A 27,915-nucleotide genomic window follows, 5' to 3' on the forward strand; every position below is an offset into this window, starting at 1 on the left:
ATGAGAAACTGGTAAATAATTAGAGCATAAATTGGGTAAAGTCGGTCCATGGAGGACTTATAAAGGCACATCTTGTATTCATGAATACTGTATTAAAACCTAACAATTAGAACTGCACACAGTATCAGCACTTGACAAAGATAATAAGGCAACATTAGTGTGAATGAGTTCAGCAGTGCTTTGCTATTCGATTGCATATTTAATTCTCCATGGCCCTATTAGAATATGGGAAATTACCTTAAAGGCCCTGAAAAATTCTAGAGAGAGGGCCTTGACCCTCAGTTCAGTCTAAGCCCAGATCAGAAATATGACACCTTTAGTCTTCAGCCTGAGGATATGCTGTGATGTCCCCTGAACCACATCCCCTGCACACCGTGTGTTCAATGCACAGTTCTGACCTTATTCTGCCAGTGCTCCCTGTGAGAGTCAGATACATTGATGAGAGACTGAGTCAAGGGTCAGTGTGCATTAGAAGGGGTCAGTCTTCACCACCACAGCGTGTCAGAGTGTGTCAGGAGCTCTCTGTCCAATTATCTTCCTGGACTCCTACATCTCTGAGTCCTAAGCAGTCTGCATTTCCCTCCTTAGTATCTGTGTAGTTCAAAAGGTCAAGTTTCAACTGAGAGACTGCCTGAGACTTTCGAGTTCATTAAAAGGGATATGTTGGTCACTCTCAGTCTACAGTGTTGAAAATTGGAGACACTGAATGACCGTGAGTGGGAAATGATACATTTACTAAATCACACAGGTGGGATTAGAAACAAAGAAAAATGTATAGAGCTTTTCTATAAACTCTTTCACTATTTATGATGGACTAGATAGGTTTACTAGGAATGAAGAGGAGAACTGAGGTGGACTCATCCAACTGTGGAAATCATTTCAGTGGCATTCATAGTCACATGAAGTGCTAATGGCATTGTGTGATTTAGCTATTAACTGTTATCCTGCAGGATGTCACAGTATGGCAGTGCTGTTGTTGTCTGATGGCCCTACCAGCACCTGGGCTGTACCCTATGTACCCTATGTTCACATCATAAAACAATCTCAACTGGCTTTGAATTAACACAGAAAAAAAACCCCGATGTTTTAAAGTTAAGAAAAGCAGTTCTTCTATGAGGAGTTTGGGTGGGTCCCAGAGCATCTTTGTGTTGCTGTTATTCACAATAATGTGTGAAATGTGAAACTCTGGAAAAATTATTTCCTGTTTCGTAATAATCTTAGATCTCTGTGTATCCCAAACACTTTTCTTTTTCCTTCTGAGTCATGCTATGCCAGCTTAATAGAGCTTGCATGGCCAGCTGGTTTCTGTGTACTTTTAATTATGTTGTTGTCGTTAACAAGGATTTGATAAGAAGATGTGGTTAGAAAAGTCTGATACTTTTGTTCTGCAATATTGGTGCCAGCTAATAAAGCCTCATCCTACACTAAAGCCAACTCATCAACCAGAGAACAGTATAGGAAAGCAATGAGCATAGACACTGACAGAGCCTTTGAAACGATGCCAGGCATGGGGGAAAGAGGATGACTTGCCTTGACAGCTCCCGACTGACAGGTTGGTGGGTGCTTTGCCCATCTATTTGCTGGATTTTCTTTTTCTTCTTTTCAACTGTATTGCAGTCCTGGGGGCAGTGAAACCATTAATTTCACATACTATAAAAGTGGCCTTTGTTTGGGGGAAATAAAAGTCTTTTCTTTGAAAGCTTAGAATGATGTGTATTGTGGAGTTAGTTTCCTCTCTGTCTGTCTGTCTGTCTGTCTGTCTGTCTCTGTCTCTCTGTCTCTCTGTCTCTGTCTCTGTCTCTGTCTCTCTCTCTCTCTCTCTCTCTGTGTGTGTGTGTGTGTGTGTGTGTGTGTGTGTGTGTGTGTGTGTGTGTGTTATCCTACCACTATCTCCTCCCACTTTTACCCAGAGGAATATCTATATAGAAGAGTTCTGGGCAAAGTGCAAGGACTCCTAGGTGACAGTTGTGTAGACCTGGCCTGGCATCTTTTGCCAGTGTTCTGTAGAGGAACCAGAAGTAAGCTGTGTCCTTCAGCCACCTCAGGAGCAGTGCCAAAATGTTACCATTCTTCACAAATAGAGGATTGCGTGTACTGGCCCTGAGGTTAGGGATCTCTGGTGTTCTGTTCCATGCTTCTTCCAACCTGTGATGGAGGATATCATAAGCCCCAAATCTACTGACAGATTAAATCTTAGTTGGGCCCTGCTGGGTCAAGTACAGAGCTTAGCTGTAGAGTTGATGAGAAAGCTCTAAAAGCAAGCAAATGCCCTGTTTTTCCCAGGCTCTTTGATGTTCAGGAAAGACTTAACTGGTAGCTTTGAGGACCATATGCCTATTGCCTAGAGGCTAGATAATGGGAGGGGGGTTTAGAAACATTTTAAATCATCAGTAGGTTTTCTTAGTATCAAGAATGTACTGGAAATCATGGAGCTCCTCTTCTCCCACCTCAGTTTGGAAGCTTTCTAGGGCAGGAAGCTTACACACAATTTAAGAAGCCAAGGGAGTGATATTTCCTCCTGGGAGGAAATGGTGAGACAAAGTGTAGTTTCTGCCTATTGTGAAAAAGTTGTCACTTTGGCATCAACTTGGTTTTCTCAGTGTACCTCAATGATAAGCCCTGCACATAGAAGCTACCTGGTCCAGCTGTTACCCTTCGTGGTGGGTTACAGATTTGAAAGGTACCGTTGCCTTCCATATGTGGAATTCTAGGGCTCTTCAGCTTCTTCCTGTCCTCCCTGTTCGTATTTCATGGATGTTACCACCTCCTAAATCCCTGCAATATATCTCCATTCAAAGCCCTTCAATCATGAGAACTTGTTTAACTAGCTCTTTTTATTAGTACCTATTCAGTGTTCTTCACAGATATGTGTCATGTGCTGATTGGAATTTTGGTTTGTTTGTTTGCTTAATTGCTTGTTTGTTTTTCCCCAACTAGGCACAAGCTGAGCTAATGTGGTTAGTGGGGGTAACCTCAATTGAGGATACGTTTTGATCCAATTTGTTCTGTAAGTAAGTCTATGGGACAATCTTTTTGATTAATGATTGATATGGAAAAGCTTGACCTATTTGGAGATGTGCTACCCTTGGGCAGGTGACTCTGGTGTGTGTAAAAAAGCAAACTGAACAATCCAGGAGGAACCAGCCAGTAAGCAGCATTCCTCTGTTGGCTCTGCTTCAGTTTAGAACCCTGCCTTTGGCTTTCTACTTTGAGTTCCTGCCTGACTTCCCTTCAAGACAGTCTATAAAATGTAACCTGAAACCAACCCCTTCCTCCCCAATTTCTTTGGTTATCATGCTTTATCACAGAAAATGTCATAGTCACAGTGGGTTCCTTAACACCTACACTCTTTTACATGTATTATTGTTTTGCCACATCTATGCCTGGTGCCTGTGAAGGTCAGAAGAGGCCATTAGATCTCTTGGGACTCATGTTACAGATAGTTCTCAGCTTCCATTTGGATGCTTGAAACCAAGCTTGGGTTCTGTGTAAGAGCAGCCAGTGTTCTTACATGCTGACCCATCTCTCTCTAGCCCCTACGTTCTTTAAACTTACTACCAGTAAGTAGAAAGCACAACAGAAGGTAATGCCCTCCATTACTTTGTTTTTCTTCTTGAAATATCATCCACCAATTCATACTTTTCAGCCATAAGTAATGCATTTGGGAGCAAGAAGGTTGGAAATTTCTCTCCTAAGAGCAGAGATAAGTTGTGTCTTCAGCCAACTCTTTGTGGATGGGAGGATGGCGTTTCCTTATATTAGGTTTCTTCCCACAAGTTTAAAGTCACCCTTCTCCCTCCCCTGGAAATTTTTGCTGCTCTACCGTTTTTCTCCAATCCACCACAGGAGTACTTCAGGCATGGCAGTACTAACCTCCTGGAAAGTCAGCAACTAGGGGTACTATTGCTTTGGGACCTGCACATAGATATTTAGTTTCTTATGACCAGTTTTAAACAAAAAACCTATGAAGTTTTATTTTCAGTGTAGCTGAGGTCAGAATGAAACATTTCATCAGAAACCTTTGTCTCTGAGTTCTCCCACCTGTGAAAGTGCTTTGAAAGCTCTAGAGAGAAGCCATGAAAGAGGTCCAGGCTCTACTTAGCAGGTTTGGGTTCAAGTCCTAGGGCACTGCCTTGAAGAAATTTGTGAATCCCCCTCCCCTAATGTGGTATATTGTTGTTGCTTCTCTTCATCATTTTTCTCCTATTTTTCCTCTTCTTTCTTCTTTTAAAGTAAATGAAAACAAAGCCAACAAAGCAAAATAGAATAAGTACCTCTGTAACATAAGACTTTTGTGACATGCAGTATTTGGAGGGGTTAGCCATAATACCTACACAGGATTCAAGATCAGCATCCTTGATCCCATTTGGAATACAGCAAAATAGTCCATATAGCTTCAGCAGGCTTGGTTACGCCACATGTAATTTTTGTTCCCCATTAATTCTTTGGATAATGCCTTGTTTTGTGAAGGTACTTGCGGTTGATGTAACTTAAAAGCCAGATGGTGGTTTTGAGGGGGAAATAGAAGGAAAGATTTGTGGTGGAAATCCTCAATTTTGCTTCTCCTTTGGAACTGCAGTGCACAGATTTAATCCCTTACCTCCAGTGCACATCTGGTCCTCAGTGCAAACAACCCTTTGAAACTTAATGCCTCTTAGCAGCCAAGGGCACTTTCCTAGCTCCTCTTTCCTGTTTGTACAGTGCTCTAAAAGATCAAACCTGCCAGGATGTACAGCTTCTGGGCAGAGAGGTCATTCAATACAAGATGAGCCAGAGAAAGGCTTTGAGGTTCTGTGAAACTTGCCATGTAAATGAAAACCTTTTGTTTTCATTGAAGTTATCAGAGGTGACTTTACCATACTTCTGTCTGAAGTTGCAGGTTAGGCTGATGTCCCCTGTTTGGCAGTTAGGTGTGTCTAGCATGCAATGAGTGGATGACAAGAGCTCAGATGAAAGATACACAGAAAATCAGGGCAGGTCAAGGGGATGGGTTGTTTGTTTTGAGGAGTCCAGATTCATCTCCAAGTTTGGAACAGTAGTGGGCAATCAATCTGCTTGAGAAACCATGCTGCCATGTGCAAGAGATGTATGTGGGATGCTGGTCAAAATTAGTTCTTTTTAAATTTTAGGTTTATTCTAAAAGCAGGAAAAAAAGGTCCTGAAAGCAAGGTACCACTCTATGGTTTACTCTTTAGTGCAAGTAGTTGACTGAGAAAAACAAGGAAGAAAGGACAGGAGGGTCCTGGTTCCTTTACAGTGTATCTGTTTCCTTTTGCTGTGGAAGCAACACATGGTTCTAGCAGATAGCATGGCCTCTTTGGCAGTTGGATCCCCTCTTGCCATAAGGTAGCCTGTTTACCTTGTATTCTTCTTCATGCTTGCAGAGTCTGTATATGTGGCTGGCCAAGTCCTGTGCCACCAGGATGTTGATAAGTGAATAGGGGCAACATTTGTGTGGGTGCACAATTCTCATATTTCTAGGATCTACTCTGCTCAGATGCCTTATTTCTTTCTCTTCCAATTCACATTATTTGCAGAATAAAATATTCAGACAGTAGCAGGAAGCATTAGCTAGTAGGAGCCTGCTAAGCCTATGGTTCCAGGTGACTACACAAATGACAAATCAAGTCTATCAGCCCTACTGACATCTCATATAATCTTAGACAATGTTATTTCTTCTTCATGTATCTTATATGTGCTATCTACAGCAATATGCATCTATAGATTTCTTTCTATGTTCTGCTCAGTGACATCACATTGTTAGTTTGAAATAGTAAGCAAACTAACAAATGCTAACAGCCAGGCGTTGTTCTCTGCCTCTGTCTCTGTAAGAGTCTAATAACACCCTGCATGGGCGGGGGGAGGGGGGAAAGCATCAGCAAGCAGCAGAATTGGAATATAAATTACGTTTGGACAATTTGTTACAAGTTGTAGCTACTGTGGCCATTACAGAAACCATTAGAGAACATGAAAAGAAAAAGTAAATGGAATGGTCATTCCCTGAACATTGGCAAAACTTTAATTGCCTTTTGTCTGAAGTCTGATTAAAAATCCTCTTCTAGATGTGCTAAACTGTTTGAGAGACTACATTGCTCTTGCAGTTGGAGAAGCTGCTCTATGGCTTAATAATCTTCTCAATTTGATAAACTTAATAAATGAAAATGTCCACACAAAACAAAGTCCTAGGTTAGAAGTAGGTTTGAATCCAGATATTCTTGACTCAAATGTCATTATCTTTGCTTTAGGCAATGAGAATATGAACATATTTAGTGTTGTGGTTGTGTGATATAGGAGATGGAACTCAGGGCCACACATGTACTAGGCACATGTTTTATCTTTATTCTACAGTTTTATCACAGGAGGTAGTTGCTCGTGCAGTGCTGTGAGTGTAGGAAGGGATCTAGGAAGGCCAGGGAAGGTCTTAGGAAAACAGCACATGCAAAAGCAGTAAGTATGTGCCTGGAATCCTGTGTGGTCTCTTGGGTTGAAGGGAGATACTGGTTTTGGTAGGGATACTGGAAGTTCACAGATTGTGGTCAGACTGGCATCTGTGGGTACTTTGTTAATTTCAGTCATTGTATGGAAGTTTTTCTGTTCAGCATACTGTGGGAAACTTTCCAGTGTGCTAAACCAACTGAAGCACACCTGAAGTGCATCTTCCTCCAATTTCTCTCACGTCTCTGCTCAAGTATGAGGATTTCCTAAGGAGACTCCTGGACCATGGTCCTAATCTGGTGAGTCTTGAGTAGAGCATGGGATAGTGCATTTTAAACAGCTCTGCTTAAAGATTCCGAGGCAGCATCAGGAACCACACACTGGGAAGGCGCTGTTTTACAGCTTCTTGGATGTCCATGTGAAAAGAAATGACAGGCACTCAATGGCAATCATCTTCTCTGCTCCTTTTCACTTTACACCCAGTCTTAATGGAGCTCTACAGTTGCTGTGAAAAGCTATGAGCCATCAATTATTCTTCTTTCTTATTCATCTTATTTATTTATTTATTTATTTGCCCAGCAAAAGGATGACATGCAAATTCGTGAAGTATATATGTATTTTATATTTTATTTTGTTATCTTTTTAAAAATGAGTGAATGGATGAATCAATGAATAAATGAAAACCTAGCCCCTAAGGTAAAGGGTAACAACTGAACTGGTACTTCTACCTGCTGGGAAAGGAGAAGTCAGTTTTCTCTAATAGAATGACACTGGATGTGTCAACCACTCCAGAAAAGGCCTCATGGAAACTTACCTTCTGATAGATCAGGTTAATCCAGCAGCACCAGTTTTTCCCATTAGCCCACACTAGACCCAGACTTCTAGCTATTTTGCTAATATGCTTCTCTTGGGTGCAGACAGCCTGGGAGTGGCTATTGTCAAACTGTTGTAAGGATGTTACCACCTGGTGGTCTTCAGGAACAGCCTCAGAAACATGCTGCTTTCAAGTCTGGTGGGGGCACCCCCTGTGCTTGCCAAATAACTGTGAGGTTTTTTTTGTTGGAATAATTCCTCTCTGCTCACAATGAGTAGCCACATTTTTGAGATTTCTTGGTTTCAATTCATAGGGCAATAGTTCATAAGCTGCAGTTACTTTGTAACCTTTCCACCCCCAGGGAGCTGCATTATATGACAGTGAACACTTTGAAGTTAGAGCACCTAGGGGCAGTCATAGCCATCTCAGTTAGAGTAAGTACACACTAAGGTTTTTGCACAGCCCTGAACATAACTAGTGGTACTTTTCGAAGAGTGTATCTCTATCATTAAGTGACATATGACTGTGTCCTGGAACACCACTGATGGTCTCATCTACCCATTGGATCATGGGTTCATATACACAGAAGCCTTGAGTACTTCTGTCATTTTGTCCATTGCTTGCTGCCAGAACAAAACTGAGGATAAGAGAATGAACATGATTTCAGATCCCTGTGCTTTCTTTTTATCTGTATCCAGCTAGCTGAGTTACCGTGTGTAATTTTGTCCTTCTCCCACAAAGATGAGAATATCAGAGCTTTGTAATATCTGCTCCAAAAGCTATGACTCTACTGATAGCTTGTTCTTTGGTCTAAGACAAAATATTTTCATGTAAGTCACATTTCCATGGTTCTGCCCTTATATTCATTTATTGGGGACCTTGGGACAACAGGAATGCATTTTGCAAGTCAAATCCTTTAGATTTAAATACTCAGTAATTTGGTTAGCCCAACATTTGCTCACATTTTTTGTTTGCATGGCTGTCTGTATTTGGGGATGTTTGCCCCACATACTGCTTCATATTTGTCCCTCGGTTCGAATGCAGCTTCTATTCTTCTCAGCCTGCTTCCCTGTTGATTCTATTTAGATCTGAGACTTGATCTTATTAAAGAACTGAAACTAAAATTTCATTCTAACAAAAGAGGAAATTGAACCAGAAAGCATATAATGTGGTGTAAACTCAAAGTAGCCATATATGACTTGAACATTGCATTCTGAAAGAGTCAGATCATTTTGGGGAGTATACTTTTCCCTTGGAAGAAAAAAAGAGTCTTGCATTGTTTGGAAATGAATTGTAGAAACAGGTTTTTATCCAACTCCTCTGACGTTTTAAATGAAACTTGACTGATGAATTCTGTGTTTCTTCGATAGACATCATAAACATTTTCCTTTTTCAAAAAGCAATCTAGGGCATGTGTATTTTTTGTGTAGTGAAAGCTGTGTTAAAGTCGAAGTAAAATAGATTCTGCAAACATTTGCAGAGGAGGAAAAAAGGCTTTTATTTAAATAGTTCCAAGAGCAGAAATAAAATGAGCAAAGGCAACTCATGAAAATCACGGTTGCTCATTGGTGCATGGCAGTGGCTTTAGCACGTCACTTAAGCTGTGTGTCACCTATGGAATGATATCTACTATTTTATGTCTGAATATAAGTGGATTGCAAAGGATATTTATTGAGTGAATAAATAAATTCTGCTGCAAAAATATGAAGCATATTCACAATGGATATTTGATTCAGATACATACATTAATTGGTTGTCATCTATATACTTAGTTAAGAGTATGGCACAATTGGGGTTGGGGATTTAGCTCAGTGGTAGAGCGCTTGCCTAGAAAGTGCAAGGCCCTGGGTTCGGTCCCCAGCTCCGAAAAAAAGAACCAAAAAAAAAAAAAGAGTATGGCACAATAAGCATAAACTGTTTCAATTATTTATAGAATGTGTTCAAGTGAATCAAATGTCATGAAGACCATGTTGCTGATTATCATCATCAGTCTTTCAACTGATGAAGATATTCTATGTTGTCTATTTAATTCCCAAACCTTTGCATAGTATCTGGGCATTTAGCAAATTCCCAAGGTGTACGTGTTTGTGTGTGCATGTGTATGGTGTGAAAAAATTTGTTTGAAATGATTGAGACCAAACATACTTCAGATTTCAGATGGTTTTGACTTTGGATTTTTAAAATATGCAAATAGGGCTCTTGGGAAAAGAGACCCATGTCTAAACATGGAATTGTTTTATGACTTGTGTGTATCTTATAGACAGAATGAAGGCAATTATGTGCCAGATATTTTGTGCCTTTTCATTTTTACCACAAAGCATTTACAGAAGTCAAGGTTGAAAATTTATGCTTGGGAGGTGGGGCAGTCCCTTGAAGTTTCAGCCGTTGGCACATTCTGAATTTTAGATACTTAACCAAATTTTCTCTCTGTAAATCAACATTTTCTTGTATTTGCGAATGAGCTTTCTCCTCACTGCACAAGTGGGCGATTTCTATGAACATGCCAGAGAGCTTTACAATAAAGAAAAAGGGTAGGCTTCAGAAAAACCTGTTTTCACCACTGGTGGATAGGAAATCTTGGATTCTGTGGTTTGAAGAGAACCTCCTTCTCCTTTGCTGTGCTATATCTGTGTTATCGTGAGGAGTTTCAAGTGCAAAGTTTAGTTATTTAACCAGGATTATTACTTTATCTTTATGTTACTCTTCTACTTCTACTACTAATGTATCAAAAGCAGATTAACCCCCCCCCCCCAGCCTATTCTGTGTGATTGGTCAAAGTTGTGGCTGTACATTATTTTTCTCTTTTTTGCTGATTCTATGTATCGCAATTTAGACTTCTGAAAGTCATAGGTGCAGTGTTTCAAAGGTGTTTTCATAAAATCATGTATAGAGAAGGGTCTCTACTGAGATCCAGGGAGAGCACTGCAATCTTCTGTGTTCAGTACACCCACAATACAAGTGTCGTGACAGTCTTGACATAATGATATGCTTTACAGACAGCAGCATGTCCAATTCATTTTATGTTTGTGAGTTTGGTAACAGGTGACTGCGTCTTTGAAAGGGGATGTTAAATAAACCAGAACTTTACCAAATTACAGTGCATGATGTCTAGTTCTTAGCTGTCTTAGCTCTTCATTGTTGAAGTTTCCCCACTTGAAATCCATTCATGAATCTAACTTTTCAACATCCATTCCTTCCCAAGTTAAATTCTTCAATCTTCTTATGACCTTCCCTAGATAGAATTATGTCCATCAGTCTTATCAAAAGCCACTTCTTTCATTTCCAACTTCCTACCCTGGTGAACTGTCCTAGGCACTGGGGATGAGTCTACAAGGGAGTCTATACTCACTCTAGAAGAAAAGTGGACAACAAATGTAATTTCACGGACAGTGTCAAAAATTAAAACAAAGCCTGGGCAGACAGTACAAAAGAGAATTGGCAAAACACTTCTATTTCGGTAAAACCAAAAGACAACCATGTCAGCCTAGAGAAGGAAGGTATCAGGTAGAAGAAAAGGCCTCTGCAAACTCTATATGGGCAACAGGAGCTTAGCAAAGGACCAGAACAGCACAGTAGTGCTACTGTGTGGGAGTTACTTAAGCATGGGGTGTTCTTTCCAGACCTTTCACTGCACCTGACTCTTCTGTTCCAATTTCTATTCTCTCTTTCCAACAATAAGGGATCACTGAAGCATGTGCATGGTATGAAGCGTGTGTCATTAGGGTCTAATTTTCCCACATCATTGTTCCATTAGAAAAAGTTACTCAGTCCTTCCCTGGTCACTGCACAAGAGTATTATAGGATGTTCATGCTTGCTAATATCTGTGGATGCATAAGTACCTTATATAAAATGACACAGCATCTACAGAGAATACACCTTCTTACATACTTTAATCATCTAGGTGATTTACAATGCCAAATTTAGTGTAGGTGAATAGTTGTTATTCTGTATTGATTAGGGCATAATGACAGGGGAATAATAGGCTTCTATGTGGTCAGTTAAGTTACAATTATGTTCCTAAATTATTTTCAATCTACAGTTGATTTTCTTCATAAATGCTAAGCTCATGGATATGGAGGGCCAGATGTTCTTTATCTGTTCAGCATTCTGCAGTAGGTGCTTAGTTTTCTGAAGAAGAATGAGTGAAAAAAGCAGTAGGTGAGAATGTGATCTATATCTAGGCTTCCTGTACACCTGTGCACAAAATCACCCGGTGCAAATTGGAAGAGAATACTGAAAAAGAAAAACCTGGCCTACCCTAACGGGCTTCTCCACCCATAGTAGGGTTGACTCTTACTGGCACCCACTCAGCCAGTGCTACTCAAAGTTTGCCTGAGGACAAAGAAGAGCCTCAGAGTTCAGAACTTAAAATTTAACTGCGAAGTATCCTCAAAGCCCTATTTTACATACTAAATATATTTCTGTATATGTGCCTTAATATAAATGTAATGTTTCTTTTTCATGGTCTTTACCTGGGAAGACAAGACTGACTCACCCTTTACTTTTATGGATGAGTCATCATTAAGGACAAGGTGTTAGTGCTTTCATAACATCATAGTGTACCACTGTAATATAATTACTGGATCTAAATATTGACAGTGGATTATATAATGAAAACTGAATGAATTTGGTAAAATACCCTAATTTAAAGTATTTTCCCCAATATCACTTCTTTCTCTTGACTACTTAACATCACTGTGAACCAGACCTTACCTATTCTCTGGTAAGTCATGCCATGCAGCACTTTTTGTTTTTTTTTGTTTGTTTGTTTTGTTTTTTGTTATTGTTTTTTGTTTTTTTGTTGTTGTTTCTTTGTTTTTGTTTTTGTTTTGTTTCTTTGTTTTTGTTTTGTTTTGTTTTGTTTTTCTGCACACCTGAAACAACCATATGCACAACAGTTTGGGATGCACACCCTGTGGCAAACTATCACACCAGCATCATGTTGTCTCAGTGGGTTGAGGACTTCTTTTGTTTAGGAAGAACTGAGGAGTGGAAAAAGGAAAAACAGTTGCAACAGGAAAGGTTTCATTGTCCCTGGAGTTCAGAATGTACTACAATTTCTGTATCCATTCCTCTGTTGAAGAGCATCTGGGTCCTTTCAAGCTTCTGTCTACTATAAGTAAGGCTGCTATGAACATAGTGGAACATGTGTCCACATATGTTGGAGCATCATTTGGGTATATGTCCAGGAGTAGTATAGCTGGGTCCTCAGGTACTACAATGTCCAATTTTCTGAGGAAATTCCAGACTGATTTCCAATGTGGTTGTACCAGTTTGCAATCCCACCAACAATGGAAGAGTGTTCCTCTTTCTCCACTTCCTAGCCAGCATCTGTTCTCACCTGAGTTTTTGATCTTAGTCATTCTGACTGGTGTGAGGTAGAATCTCAGGGTTCTTTTGATGTGCATTTCCCTGATGACTAAGGATGTCGAACATTTCTTTAGGTGCTTCTCAGCCATTCAATATTCCTCATTTGAGTATTCTTTGTTTAGCTCTACACCCCAATTTTAATGGGGTTATTTGATATCTGGAGTCTAACTTCTTGATCTTTTTCTATATATTGGCTATTAGGCCTGTATCAGATATAGGAATGGTAAGGATCTTTTCCAAATCTGTTGGCTGGCTGCAATTTTGTCCTAATGATAGTTTTTGTTGTTGTTGTTGTTTTTTTTTTTATTAACTTGAGTATTTCTTATTTACATTTCGAATGTTATTCCCTTTCCCGGTTTCCGGGCAAACATCCCCCTAAACCCTCCCCCTCCCCTTATTTATGGGCGTTTCCCTCCCCACCCTCCCCCCATTGCCGCCCTCCCCCAAACAATCATGTTCATTGGGGGTTCAGTCTTAGCAGGACCAAGGGCTTCCCCTTCCACTGGTGATCTTACTAGGATATTCATTGCTACCTATGAGGTCAGAGTCCAGGGCCAGTCCATGTATACTCTTTAGGTAGTGGCTTAGTCCCTGGAAGCTCTAGTTGCTTGGCATTGTTGTTCATAAGGGGTCTCGAGCCCCTTCAAGCTCTTCCAGTTCTTTCTCTGATTCCTTAAACAGGGGCATTGTTCTCTGTTCAGTGGTTTGCTGTTGGCATTCGCCTCTGTATTTCCTGTACTCTGGCTGTATCTCTCAGGAGAGATCTACATCTGGCCCCTGTCTGCCTGCACTTCTTTGCTTCATCCATCTTGTCTAATTGGGTGGCTGTATATGTATGGGCCACATGTGGGGCAGGCTCTGAATGGGTGTTCCTCCTGTCTCTGTTTTAATCTTTGCTTCTCTATTCCCTGCCAAGGGTATTCTTGTTCCCCCTTTTAAAGAAGGAGTGAAGCATTCACATTTTGATCATCCGTCTTGAGTTTCATGTGTTCTAGGCATCTAGGGTAATTCAAGCATTTGGGCTAATAGCCACTTATCAATGAGTGCATACCATGTGTGTTTTTCTGTGATTGGGTTACCTCACTCAGGATGATATTTTCCAGTTCCAACCATTTGTCTATGAATTTCATAAAGGCATTGTTTTTGATAGCTGAGTAATATTCCATTGTGTAGATGTACCACATTTTCTGTATCCATTCCTCTGTTGAAGGGCATCTGGGTTCTTTCCAGCTTCTGGCTATTATAAATAAGGCTGCTATGAACATAGTGGAGCACGTGTCTTTTTTATATGTTGGGGCATCTTTTGGGTATATGCTGGGTCCTCAGGTAGTTCAATGTCCAATTTTCTGAGGAACCTCCAGACTGATTTCCAGAATGGTTGTACCAGTCTGCAATCCCACCAACAATGGAGGAGTGTCCCTCTTTCTCCACATCCTCGCCAGCATTTGTTGTCACCTGAGTTTTTGAACTTAGCCATTCTCACTGGTGTAAGGTGAAATCTCAGGGTCGTTTTGATTTGCACTAAAGATGTTGAACATTTCTTTAGGTGTATCAGCCATTCGGCAGTCCTCAGCTGTGAATTCTTTGTGTAGTTCTGAACCCCATTTTTAATAGGGTTATTTGTCTCCCTGCGGTCTAACTTCTTGAGTTCTTTGTATATTTTGGATATAAGCCCTCTGTCTGTTGTAGGATTGGTAAAGATCTTTTCCCAATCTGTTGGTTGCCGTTTTGTCCTAACCACAGTGTCCTTTGCCTTACAGAAGCTTTGCAGTTTTATGAGATCCCATTTGTTGATTCTTGATCTTAGAGCATAAGCCATTGGTGTTTTGTTCAGGAAATTTTTTCTAGTGCCCATGTGTCCGAGATGCTGCCCTAGTTTTTCTTCTATTAGTTTGAGTGTATCTGGTTTGATGTGGAGGTCCTTGATCCACTTGGACTTAAGCTTTGTACAGGGTGATAAGCATGGATCGATCTGCATTCTTCTACATGTTTAGGTATGGGTCTGTGTCCAGAGGGCTCTAGGTGGGTTCCTCTTGGGTCAGGAATGTGAGCAGATGTCATGGTCTCACATGTACTCTCAGGAATGTCAGCACTCCTGGAGACCAGCTTTCTCTCAATGAGATCTGGGTACAGAGAGCTGTGGCAACGGGTGATCTGTGGGTGCAGGTAGAAACCTGAAGGATCCTGTTCCAGACTAATCCTTGATTCCTGTGTCCTGAGGGCTCTCTTCGGGTCCCTCAGAGCAGATGTGGTGGTCTCACCTGCACTCTCCGGAATGTCAGCACTCCTGGAGACCATCTTTGTCTCAGTGGGATCTAGGTTTAGAGAGCCATGGCACAGGGTCACAAGAGGAAAACAGGAGGATTACCATAAGCTTTTAACTGAATGGTCTATTTTCCCATCACCTAATTTTCTTTATGTAGCATGTATTGTATATGTGTGTGTGTGTGTATGTGTGTGTATGTGTGTGTGTGTGTGTGTCCGTATGTATATAGCTAGAAGCCCAGATGGGGCAGACTCTGAATGGCCATTCATTACTTCAGTCTCTGCTCCAAACTTTGTCTCCATATCACCTCCTGTGAATATTTTTTCCCTCTTTTAAGAGGACTGAAGCATCTGCACTTTGGCCCTCCTTCATCTTGAGCTTCATGTGGTCTGTGGATTGTATCTTTGGTAATTCGAGCTTTTGGGATAATATTCACTTATCAGTGAGTGCATACCATATGTGTTTTTTTGTGATTAGGTTACTTCACCCAGGATGATATTTTCTAGTTCCATCCATTTGCCTATAAATTTCATGAAGTCACTGTTTTTGATAGTTGAGTCTGTATCCATCCCTCTGTTGAAAGGCAACTGGGTTCTTTCCAGCTTCTGACTATAGTAAATAAGGCGGTTATGAACATAATGGAGCATGAATCCATTATTTTTGTTGTCTTAGGTGGAATTATGTTTTTGTGGCCATCTTCTTTTGGGTTTGTTGTAAGTTTACTTTCTTACGTTTTCTAGGGTGTAGTTTCCCTCTTTGTATTGAAGCTTTCTATCTATTATTCTTTGTCAGGCTGCATTTGTGGAAATATTTTGTGTAAATTTGGTTTTTTCATGGAATATCTTGGTTTCTCCATCTATGTTAAATGAGAGTTTTGCTGGATATACTAGCCTGGGCTGGCATTATATCTGTTCTGTATTATATCTGCCCAGGATCTTCTGGCTTACATAGTGTCTGGTGAGAAGTCCACTGTAATTCTGATAGGTCTGCCTTTATATGTTACTTTACCTTTTTCTCTTCCTGCTTTTAATATTTTCTTTGTTTTGTGCGTTTGGTGGTTTTTTTATTATTATTATTTGTCAGGAGGAATTTCTTTTCTGGTCTAATCTGTTTGGAGTTCTGAGGGCCTCTTGTATGTTTGTGGATATCTCTTTAGGTTAGGGAAGTTTTCTTTTATAATTTTTTTAAGAGATTTACTGGCCTTTTAAGTTTGGAGTCTTCACTGTCTTCTATGCCTATTATCCTTAGTTTTGATCTTCTCATTATGTGGAGAGTTTCCTGGATGTTTTGGGTTAGGAAAATTTTTGTGTTTTACATTATCTTTGATGGTTGTGTCAATGCTTTCTATGCTATCTTCTCTCCCTGAGATTCTGTCTTCTATCTCTTTTATTCTGTTGCTGATGCTTGTGCCTATGACTCCTGATCTCTTTTCTAGGTTTTCTATCCCCAGGGTTGTCTCCTTTTGTGATTTCTTTATTGTTTATATTTTCAGTTTTAAATCGTGAATGGTTTTGTTCAATTCCTTCATCTGGTTGTGCTTCCCTGTAATTTTTTAAGGAATTTTTGTGCTTCCTCCTTAAAGGCTTCTACTTGTTTACCTGTGTTGTCGTGCATTTCTTTAAGGGAGTTATTTATGGTCTCCTTAAATTCCTCTATTATCACCATGCAATGTGATTTTAAATTCAAATCTTGCTTTTCTTGTGTGTTTGGATATCTAGCATTTGCTTTCCTGTAAGAAGTGGGCTCTGATAATGCCAAGTAGTCTTGTTTTTTTGTTGCTTAGATTCCTGTGCTTACCTCTCAATGTCAAGTTGCTTTTGGTGTTAGCTTGTCTTGCTTTCTCTGACACTGGCTTGACCCTCCTGCAAGCCTGTTTGTCAGCACTCCTGTACACCTGTTTTCTTTCAGCAGGATTTGGGAACAGAGTGCTGCTCCTGTGTTTGTGTGTCTTGAAGCCTCCAGCATGGTCGCTTGGAGCAGAAGAGTTGGTATTCCTTTTCTTTCCAAGTGTGTCAGTACTTCTGGTGACTGGTTTTCAGCTCTGGGCTCAGGCAGAAATCAGAAGGTTCCTGCAGCTGATTACTCCTATGTTCCTGCATGCAGAAGTCACTAGGCAAGAATGGGCCAAGAATGTTAGAAGACATGGAGGTCTCCCCTGAGCTCTCAGGATTGTCTGCACTTATGAGAGTCCACTTCTCTCCCCCACAGGATTTGGGTACAGAAAGCTATGGAGTGGGTTATGTTCTGGGATCAGGCAGAAACTGGAAGGTTCTGCTGCTCTGGCTGTTTCTTCTCTACTAGGTAGTGTCACTACTGGTGATTCCTGTTTGATATCCCAACTCTGCTGACCTGGACTAGTGATGTATCAGTGAAGTATTTGCAAATGGTTAAGGCTGCTTTTACTAACCTGTGATGTGAACTGCCAATTTCCAGATAACACTGACAGAGTTGCTCCAAAGAACCTTTCTAAATAGGTCCACTTTCCCTGTATTCTTTCTTTTCTACCACCTCTGGTGGGTGATGTGCTAAAAGGGAGGTTAACACATTTAAGAACCATCTTTAAAAGGAGACTTTGAAAATTTAAAGTTACATCATTGCCTTTTAAAAAAAGTTGGAGTCCATGCTCGTACAGAACTCACTTTTAAGAGCCAACTTTGGCCATCTCTATGTTACATCCAAACCTAATTCTATTTTAAGAGTCCATGTAAATCTTTCAAGTCTCAAGAGCAGGTTTACAATTTCATATTTTCTGTACAGTTAAACATCAGTGCTGCCAACCACTGACACGACTTATGATACTCTGTTATGCTTACAGACAGGAATCTAATATGGCTGTCCTTTGAGACGCTCCATCAAGCAGTTGACTTGGACAGATACAGACACAGACACCCACAACTGAACAGTGGATGGAGCTTGGGGACTCTTGTGGAAGAATAGGAGGAAGGGTTGCAGGCTCTAACAAAGATAGGAACTCCACAGAACAGCAACAGAGTCAACCAGCCTGTATTCTTGGGGCTATCTGAGAATGAACCACCAAACAAAGAGAATATACAGGCTGGACCTAAGCCTCCCATCACATATGTATTAGATGTGCATCGTGTTCTTCATGTGGCTCCCAAATAACTCTAGCAGGGGCTATCCCAAAAGTTATAAATGGCATACATTCTTGTAGCTGGCTGCCTTTTCTGGCCTCAGTGGGAAAGGATGTGCCTAGCCTGGAAGACTTGATGTGCCAGGGTGTGAGGATACCCAGGGCATCCCACATTGTAGAGGAGAAGGGGAGTGGTTAGGGGAAGAGGAAGGACTGTGGGAGGGAGTGACTGGGAGAGCATCAGTGAATGGAATGTAAAGTGAATATGTAAAATAAATAAACATATAGTCCTGAATCAAATTGACAGCTACAGCTAAAAGCCTTGGAACATTATTGGGGTAAACTGTAAATATTTGAATGCTAATGATTGTAAAACAAAGAGACATTGTACTCAAAGCCTGAATGCTGTTTCTGGAAGAGAATAGACCCTTACACTAGGTGGCTTATTTTGTTTTCATACAATATAACCAATGACAGCTTTCTGAAATCATTTATTCTTCCCCTGCTCCCGCCCCAGTGAAAGCTGCCTGAGAGACTCACATATGCAAATCTCCCTTTAATACCATTTCCTATCTGCCTGATTCTTCAGCAAAAACACAGTCCAACACCTAACCATATGTATTCCTGGAGCCATCCAGACCCTCCTTGTAGGGAAACATATACCAACAAAGCCATCCTATTAAACAGTTAGGAACATAGGCTTTCCTATGTTTGCTATATTTTCCTAGTTCCAATCATTTTATTTGATAAACACAGGTGATGAATGTTCCATAGGCCTTCCCACTCTCCCTGAGTGTTTAAAATGGAGTAAAATGTGGCTGCCACATATAGCAGGCTTGCAGTTATCTCCACTGTAGCTTGTCTGAGTAGTAGCACACATTATGAAAACTTACACCTTTGCCAAATCCTTTGAGTATATCATCCCTTTCTGACATCTCTACTCTCTCACACTCCTACCGTGTCACAGAGAAGAGATCTCTTTATCAAGGGGGACAGCCCTTCCAGAGACAAAGTTTTGATGTACTCCTTAAAAGGGAGCTAGTGCCCCATCACCACAATGCTCTTTGACCTGGTTGACCTTTCCCTTCTATTTTCTTGAATATGGCTTAAAATTAGGCTGGGACTTCTATCCTTCTCGATTTAGTAGTCTAGACACTTTCTTACCTTTAATAAAGTGAAGTAAGGAAAAGGGCTATTTGTAAAAGGGGCTGTGAGTTTGAGAGGGCATAGATGAATTCTAGCTGGAGCACTTTATCTTCTTTGTGAGTGTTTGGAGTCTCTTCTCAGGGATAACAAGAGCTAATTTTAAGGACTAAGGTCATGGAGACCATTCAGACATGGACGTCCTTCTGTAGCTCACAAATTAAATCTTAGATTTGAAATTGGTTCAGACAACTCTTTGGTACACACATAAAAAAAATGAGTGTTTTTGAGACTTGCAAAAAACCTGGTTATTGGGGTTACAACAAATATATTAAAAGTATATTAACCTCCAATAGCACCAACAACAAACCTGAATCAAAACAAAAACAAAACCCGTTGATAATGTTTGTCAATCTCGGGGCTCAGGGGTGACTTCATTAAAGAAGCAAAAATGTTAACTGTAACTAAACAATTTTTCCTTAAACAAAACAGGAATTTATCTGGGTTAACACCATGCTTCAGTGTAGTGTTTGCCGAGTCGTTTACATTTCATAATTTTATCTAACAACATGGTAAATTTTGTCCTTGGCACAGTATGTTTTCTTTTAGAATGCTTTGAAGAATTTAAGCATTCCTCGGTCTAATTATGATTATCCTGAACACAGCTGAGTTCTTTTTATTTTCTCCGTCTGCAAAGGGAATCCATATCTTAGTTAAGGGAACCCACTGAGCTTTCTAGATGAGCAAAGTAATCAGAATAATTTCTAGGGGTTATGGATAGATTCTCTACATAAAAATAGAAATTTCTTACATGTTTGTCCAGACAAGACACAGAAGTGGAAACAAGGGTGGGAAGAGGACAAAGGTAGTGCCAATAACAGAGAAAGTCCCCTGGGTATCAAAACCTTGCTACTAGGTAATAATTGAGAGTGGCTGTGGAGGGCAGAGTAAGCTGCACTGGCCCAGTGTGCTGACAATCTTGCCACAGATATCCTCAGGGAGAACGCGGCAGGCGCTTGACAGTTCCAGTGATTTAACCCTCATTGACAGTATACACATGAAGGTCTGATTAGGGAGCAGCTTCCACTGGCATCTGGGGTCAGGTGCTTTGCCAATGGGCCTTTCATCCGTCTCTGATGCCATTTATGTTGTACCAGCTAATGTTAACTTAGAGCAGTGAGTGCAACAGATGACTCTGCATAAATGATGCCATTATAACATTTTGGATGTAATATAGTAGGGAAAATATGCTCTCTGATGCATCATAAAAGTTTCCCTTGCACATGAAGAGGGACGTGTGCTTTAACTTTGATGGCCCTCACCTTTATGACCTAGATCTGTTATAAATGTGTCTAGTGGAGGTCAGGAATAAACAGGGAGTTCTGAGTGTTTTGCTGGCAGAAGATCTGCCACTGGCTTTGAGATGTGATCATTTTAGTGAATGGTCTCTTAATTAGCAACAGAAGGTTGGCAGACATCAAAGCTGCAGGAAAGACTTGAATTATTAAAAGTTGAAGCCTGATCATGAGTGGAGGCAGCAAACTTCCACCTCTGCATAATTACTTTGTGTCAGAAGGAATGTGCATCTTATCCAATGCAGAACTGCTGTTTTTGCCTTGGGATCTTTAATTCTTTTGTGAGCTCTGAGGATCATGGGAATGCTTCAGTTTTCTCCAGTAGAGCACATCAGGAAGGAAAGAACAAACGGGGACAGGGTCTTAGGTACTCTGCAGGACCTTCTCTTCTGAGCAGACCCAAACATCTTCTCATTATTTTACCTCCCTACTGTGCCAGCTGCTATTCCCCTTTACAGAAAAGGATTCCCATCTCATTTTCAAGAAACGAGGCATTTTCATGTAATGAAACCAGGCTGTGATCTTGGGAATCATTCTGTGTAATTCAGCAGGTTCACCTTCGGACGTCTTTCACCTCAGCTTCCTGCAGCCACTAAATTATAAGGCAACAGGAATTCATGTAGCATATGGGGCATGGCATCTGGGGCCAGAGGTGTCTGGCTTCTTCCCAAGAGCTCAAAGCTGTTTTTTCTATCTTATTATACCCCTGATTCTCACACCTCACCTACCTCACCTTTATCTGTAGGTTATAAAAATGTTCTCACAGGCTAATGCTGAAATGATGTTATCTTTCTCCTGTTACCTACTCAAACTGCTGCCCAGAGCAGTGAAACCATTCCCATTTGGAAACAGCAAGGCAGGCTTTCAAATCAATCCTTTCAGTAGTGGTTCACCTGTGAACACTGAAGGACTCCTTTAGTCTTTGCCATAGGATCCTTTCTGAAATTCTGTTTCAAGCATTCAGATTCCCTGTGATAGGACTATGCTCACTATCACAACCTTCTACAAAGCTCTAGGTTGGGGACTTCAGAAAGACTAACAACATGACATTTCTGGCTGAGAATTCAGCGTTATCTTCCAACAAGGAAAGGAAAACTGTGGGTTGAGTTTATTCTCGAGGATGGTGATTCACTCAATAATATCTGTATGACACAACTTCATTATAATGCTGACAGTGAAGCTCAATATAGCTCTATGATTACTGAGGTTTTTGGATACCAGAAGTGATATCACTCCTTTTATCACCTTGTGTGTATTGTATATATAAAACTAAAATAATTAAGTATACCATTTTGCTTGGTTTTGTTAGTCATTAAAGCGAATTATCAAATCTAATGGATATTGTGGGAACTTTCTGCTTGATAACTGAACTGTCAGAAACATGGCCTGGTGATACCTCCTAAGCCTGGTATCTGAAGTGAGGGAAATCTCATGGGTATAGACCCCACTTGCACCACCTACAGGTAGCAAGTGATCAAATGAAATAGAAATGTCCACAATTTCAGTGGATATAGAATAATTGTTATAGAGGGTAATGTTATGGTTTCCAGTTGATTCTCAAAATACTAGAAAGGGCTCCTAGGGCTTTGTGTTGGACATTATAACCTGAAGCAGTGATGGATTGTGTCCTTAATATATTCAGGTTAGTTGAGTAACATAGAAAATGGCACTCAAATCATGTTCCCAGGTTGCACTGCAGGAAACTGTCCATTATCACTTTCTAGTGAGATGCGTGGACACAAAGAGTAAGCACTGAGAAGTTTTGACAGTAATTGGTATGGCCATGTCATTCTGGTACAGAAGGAAACAGAAAAGTATAGCAGTGAGTGGTAATTTGGGTGAAAATGCTCCTTTACCACAGACAGACAAGCTACACCTAGAAAATATAACTTTTCTTGAGTAGATATGAGCAGGTATGAACAGATGCTTTCAAAGTTTAGTGAGCCCCAGAGTCACAATGGGTTTGAACATAATATTGCTTGCTATACATGTTTGTGGGCTTATTGGTTTACCTCTGTAGACCTGCTTATTCCTTAGGAAATGGATATAATAGTGCTCTCTGTCTTATTCAGAGAACAAAAGATCAAGAGATAACTTGGGACAAATGCTAAGTGCAGGGACTGGAGCACAGCAAGATAACTGCTGATATTTCTTCTTGGTTTACTTTGTTGCTGTGGTGGTTGCAGTCTTGCTTGCAGAAAGGTAGGACTATCCTTGAGGTCACCGAAGTCAGCAAGGACCCTGCATTATTTGCCTGTAGCCACAGTCACCCAATATTGCTTTATTCAGTACTAACAGTGGTGGACTTCTGATATGTTCCACGTAGATCATGAAGAATTTAGAAGTGCCTACCATTGATGCCTATAAAATGTATGAGCTGAGACTTTGATGGACTGCTAGCAGATATGAGCAGGCAAACTGCTTTATTTTCCAACTTTGCCTTGCCTAAATAGAATTCTGTTAGGTGCAAAGGGAAGGTACAGCAATAGATCCTCACAAGAGTGCTCAAGATAGAAATGGCAGGCATGTCCAGAGTCTCTTGGGAAATATTTCTCTCAAGATTTTGCTGAGGTGGTGTGACACTTTACCTGTCAGAAGTCAAGAGTGAAGGTATGAAGGTGGGGAGAAGAAAATTCTGATTTTCTCACGCATCCTTCAGTCTACTTTGGATTAAATGCTGCCCCAGCAGTGTCTGAGCAAATTTCTTATGCTAATCAGACTCCTGTCTTTTTTCAGGTTTTGAGACCCCAAGGTGAAGTGCTGGCCCCAAAGATCTGCAATGAAACCACACTTGAAGCAATGGCGACAACGAATGCTCTTTGCAATATTTGTTTGGGGGCTCCTCTTTTTGGCAATTTTCATCTATTTCACCAACAGCAATCCTGCTGCACCTATGCCCAGCTCCTTTTCCTTCCTGGAGAGCCGCGGGCTCCTGCCTGTGCAGGGCAAGCAGAGGGTCATCATGGGTGCATTGCAGGAGCCCTCTTTGCCCAGAAGTTTGGAGCCAAGCAAAGTACTGATGGACGGCCACTCTGCGAGCCCTTTCAACAGCTGGCCTGGGGACCCACAGAAAGGGGACCAGGCCCAAGATGGCTTTGACAATGGGGATGAGTTTTTTACATCCCAGGTCGGGAGGAAATCACAAAGTGCTTTCTATCCTGAGGAAGACAACTACTTTTTTGTTGCGGGTCAGCCTGGGTTGTACCACCACCGGCAGGGTGCCCTGGGGCTGCCATCTCCGGGGGAGTCCTCATGGCAATCAGGACCTGGTCAGCCCAAGCAGGAGAAGCTGCGTCACCCAAGGAGAGGCAGTTTGCCTGAGGAAGCCTATGATAGTGACATGCTGTCGACCTCCATGTCCAGAGCCTTCCTGTACCGGCTCTGGAAGGGAACCGTGTCCTCTAAGATGTTGAACCCGCGCCTGCAGAAAGCCATGCGCTACTACATGTCCTTTAACAAGCACGGTGTGCGCTTCAGCAGGCGGGGGCGGCGTGAGGCACGACGTACAGGGCCAGAGCTGCTGTGCGAGATGCGCAAGCGTGTGCGTGTGCGCACCTTGGACGGCAAAGAGGCGCCCTTCTCAGGGCTGGGCTGGCGGCCTCTGGTACCTGGGGTCCCTCTGAGCCAGTTGCACCCCCGCGGTTTGCGCAGCTGCGCAGTTGTAATGTCTGCCGGAGCCATCCTGAACTCCTCCTTGGGGGAGGAAATCGGTGGGTCCCGTGGGGCAGTGGTCCCTTTCTGAGCTCTCTGAATTTCTACTTCCAGTCTGGGGCTGTGCCTTTGATGCTGGGCCAGTTTCATCCATCTTAACAAACATAGTCATCGTGGCTGAGAAAAAGCAATCAGGGTCGGGGCAATGAAAGAATATGGGGGAGGAGGCGAAGGTCAATGATGCTGGAGATTGCTTTTAGGGTTGCCACTCATAAAGAATGATAATGATGGTACTTAACTCCCAAGGCCTAAGCTTTCAGGGTGTGGAGGAGAGCTTGGCTGTTACTGAATACCGTTCCTAGGCAAGCCTTAGCTGTAGTCCTGGACAGTTTTATTAGCTTAACCCTTTGTTTGGGTCACAGCCCATGTGTACAGTGGGGACCTTCTCTAGGATGGTGAGCAACATGACCATACTGAGGCTGATATCTACTCTGCCACACTGTCCTCAAAACCTTATGTGTTTGGAGAGAACGGCTCAATAATATACAGAGAGAGAGAGGGAAGAGATTTAAAGGACTTGGCTGAGCTTGCATGTGGGAAATGTCAGAATGATGCGTTTTTAAAAAAATATCCTCTAGAGATTTATTATTCTTTAATGTGTTTGAGCATCTTACCTATATACCAATAAGTGTTTAGTGTGTTGTGTGTACTCCTGGAGTCAGTGGGGGCTAGAATGGAGCTGGGTTTGGTTAAGGTTGTAGGCAGTCATGTGGGTTCTGGGAACCAAGCCCTGGTCTTTTGCTTTTCTCTTCAGCCCCTCTATGATACATTCTTGATGTAGAGCCTTTTGGGGTACCTATGTGTGTGTTCTTAACGCCTTCAACTGGTTGGACAAGGTCCAGTACAATGTGGAGGATAGTCTGTTTTCCATTGGCGGCGGGGCATTCCTTCAGCGTGACAACCTGATCTCCTCATAGGATAGCCAGATTGATGTACAGTGTAAACTGCCAACATTCTCTGCTACCTTCAAGTAGGATGTTAGGACTAGAATCTCTTCGTTGAAGGGCATGGAGTAGGGTTGAAGTATATTTCCCACAGTGAAGCTTATATCCTGTTACAGATGGGCTGACCTGGGCTCACCAACAGAATTCCCAGTTCTTGGTTGACAGCATTCATTTTCTCACCCCTTTTTTGCCAGAGAGGATGTGTACTGTTCTTCCCTGTCCCTCCTCTAGCTCTTGTCTTTCTGGTTGTTTTAGATCCTGTGTTCTAGGAAACTCCTGATTATGTTGATTCCATTGCTGTGTCCATAGGCAGTCATTTTGGCCCTTAAAAATCATTAATTTATTTGACAAGCCTGCATTTATCTCCTAACCGGCTCTTTGGTGAGCACAGACTACAAATGTCATTGAAATGTAGCCTCAGCTTCAAGCCTGGATACAAAAGACCAGTTACTACAGTCCTCCTGCAGATGGTGGTAGATCCTAAGTCACTAGTCAGAAAGTGACATTCACAGGACATTCATCATAGATGGATAATCCACTGTTTCTTGTATTTTTCTAAACAGATTCTTTAGTTCTATGTCCTTGAAGAGTGGTGGTGTCTGGCAGACAACCCAGACCTCAGCCTCAGCTCCTCTGTTTCTGGGGAATGAGATTAATTGGGAATATTTTTAAAGTTAAAAACCCAAGGCAATAAAAACAAATCTGGACTTATAGTGTGAGGTCTCTATGTCTCCATGCTGACATTATATCAAGCTCATAATAACACTATCCATGTGTCACATAAGCTTGTAGCAAAACCCAGAGCTGAACAGCCTGCAATTTATTAAGAAAGAGCAGTGGTTTAGAGGTCCCCAGGGTGAAATAACACCGCAGCTCTTTCTCATTTCTGAGGACCATTATTAAAATTCAGAAGAGGAATTTAAGTATTATGCTTTGAAGCAGGCAGTAACTTTCTTCTGGTTTTGTTTAGCTTTAAACACCTCTGCATTGTAAATATACAATACTCAAATGGCTCTTGCATATAAAAGAGAATTCTCTTGTCCTTTATTTCTTCATAAATGCTCATGACTAGAGCTCTTTAAACTCTGTTCAAAATTTGGAAAAGGTTGTGAAAGTCACCAAGAGCCATGTTTCTGAGGAACATGAAAGGCCACCTATATTTGTTAATTTCTAGTACCGAAATTTAATTTCAACTGTGCAGTTTCATGAGTAGAATTGAAATGTCCTGGATGACAAACAGGCTTGAGGATTTGGTTATCTATATGCTAACTTGGTTGGTTTGTTCTGTTTTATTTAGTATGTGTCCAGATTTTATACCTACAATTTTTAAGTCATAGAACTATAACAGTGCTCAGTTTGTTTAAGGCAAAAGCTGTTCATCTCTGTAAGCTGATGTGGCAAGACCATTACTGTACACATCAAGGGCTGGCCTCCTTCCTGCTTACTTTAAGTTGCCATTGCAAACCTATGTGGACATTAATAGCTCTTAGAAAACAACAAAAAAACAAGAACAACAAAACCCTTAGAATGACGGGCATATTTGAGCTAACCTCAAACTACCCTCTCTATATTAGCTAAATGAAGACCCAAGGGACTATCAAGATTCACATGGTGAAAAAATTTAAATCCAAGGTAGTCCTATATCATAGTCCACCCTCAGTTTTGCCAGGGAGCCTCTTTAACTAAAATTACCTACTTCTTTGTTTTTCCAGAAAAAATCCAGCCTTCTGGCTTTCTCACAGGTTTGCTTTGTGAGCATTGAGTCCTTTCTGAAGGCCTCATTCTGTTAGACCAAGACCTGTGGAACAGTTTTTGGGATTGGAGAGTATGATGATAGCATTGCCTTTACTCAGCGTGTGTAGCCTGAGCTGTTCTGGGAACATGCAACATTCTTTCCTGGAGTTCTGAGACAGCTTTTTCTCATCCCAATAACAAATGAAGACAATTCCTCAGCAGTGCCAGCTGAGATTGTTTGCTGTAGACAGAGCCCTATTTTAGTGGTTTCGCTGTTGTAAAATCAGCATCGCCAAGGACAAACGCATCTAAAGTCCCATGGGCAGGGTATGGATTCTGCAGATGTGACTCTAGGAACTGATAGCACCATAGAAAATAGCAATGTCCTGAGAGACATCACAGTCCTGATGTGGAAGATTAGGGTTCATGATATTGGTTAACTGAGTACTGTCATGTATGTGGAAAATGGGAGGTAGCAGGCAGAGTAAAGGGCAACAACCCAAAGTAATTTCAGAAGCAAGTCTTGGATTTGGCAAGTGCTGTAACTTTACATTTAAAAAGCCAAGATCACTCACCTATCACTAGATACTTGCCGATCACAGCCCTAACCACACAGAGGGTTACTTATTGGTGAGCCTAGAGGAGGTCAAGATAGACTACTCTGCAGTAGCTGGTCCAGGTCAAGGCTCCAGCAGAGTATAAGACTAGCACATCTTTAGTGAGTATAGGAGCCAGGAGAAAGAAGAGGAGAAAGATGAGGAAGAGGAGGAGGAGGAGGAGGAGGAGGAGGAGGAGGAGGAGGAGGAGGAGGAGGAGGAGGAGGAGTCGTCAGTGGTCATGGCAGAAAAGAAGCTGGCTGGGAAGGGAGGAGGGCAGTGCATAGAGAGTCCTGTTCTTTCAAAACCAGACTTCAATTACTAATTGCAGTAGCAGTGCCAGCTGAGATTATTTGCTGTAGACAGAGCCCTATTTTAGTGTTTTAGCTGTTGTAAAATCAGCATCGCCAAGGACAAATGCATCTAAAGTCCCATGGGCAGGGTATGGATTCTGC

General features: G+C 41.4%; 1 protein-coding gene across 6 annotated transcripts in view; it reads left to right on the forward strand.

The window, feature by feature from the left end:
• St6gal2 (ST6 beta-galactoside alpha-2,6-sialyltransferase 2) overlaps nt 1–27,915 on the forward strand; it is a 97,973-nt gene that overhangs the window by 10,696 nt on the left and 59,362 nt on the right. For all 6 annotated transcript variants that reach the window (XR_005488860.2, XM_063266832.1, XM_039083150.2 and 3 more), the window contains one exon: nt 23,212–24,185. Coding sequence is in view for 5 of the 6 variants with exons in the window: in XM_063266832.1 (XP_063122902.1) it covers nt 23,255–24,185 (931 nt within the window). In the remaining variant the exon portion in view is untranslated. The remainder of the gene's footprint in view (nt 1–23,211; nt 24,186–27,915) is intronic.

Source organism: Rattus norvegicus, chromosome 9 (genome assembly GCF_036323735.1).
Source record: "Rattus norvegicus strain BN/NHsdMcwi chromosome 9, GRCr8, whole genome shotgun sequence".
Lineage (NCBI taxonomy): Eukaryota > Metazoa > Chordata > Mammalia > Rodentia > Muridae > Rattus > Rattus norvegicus.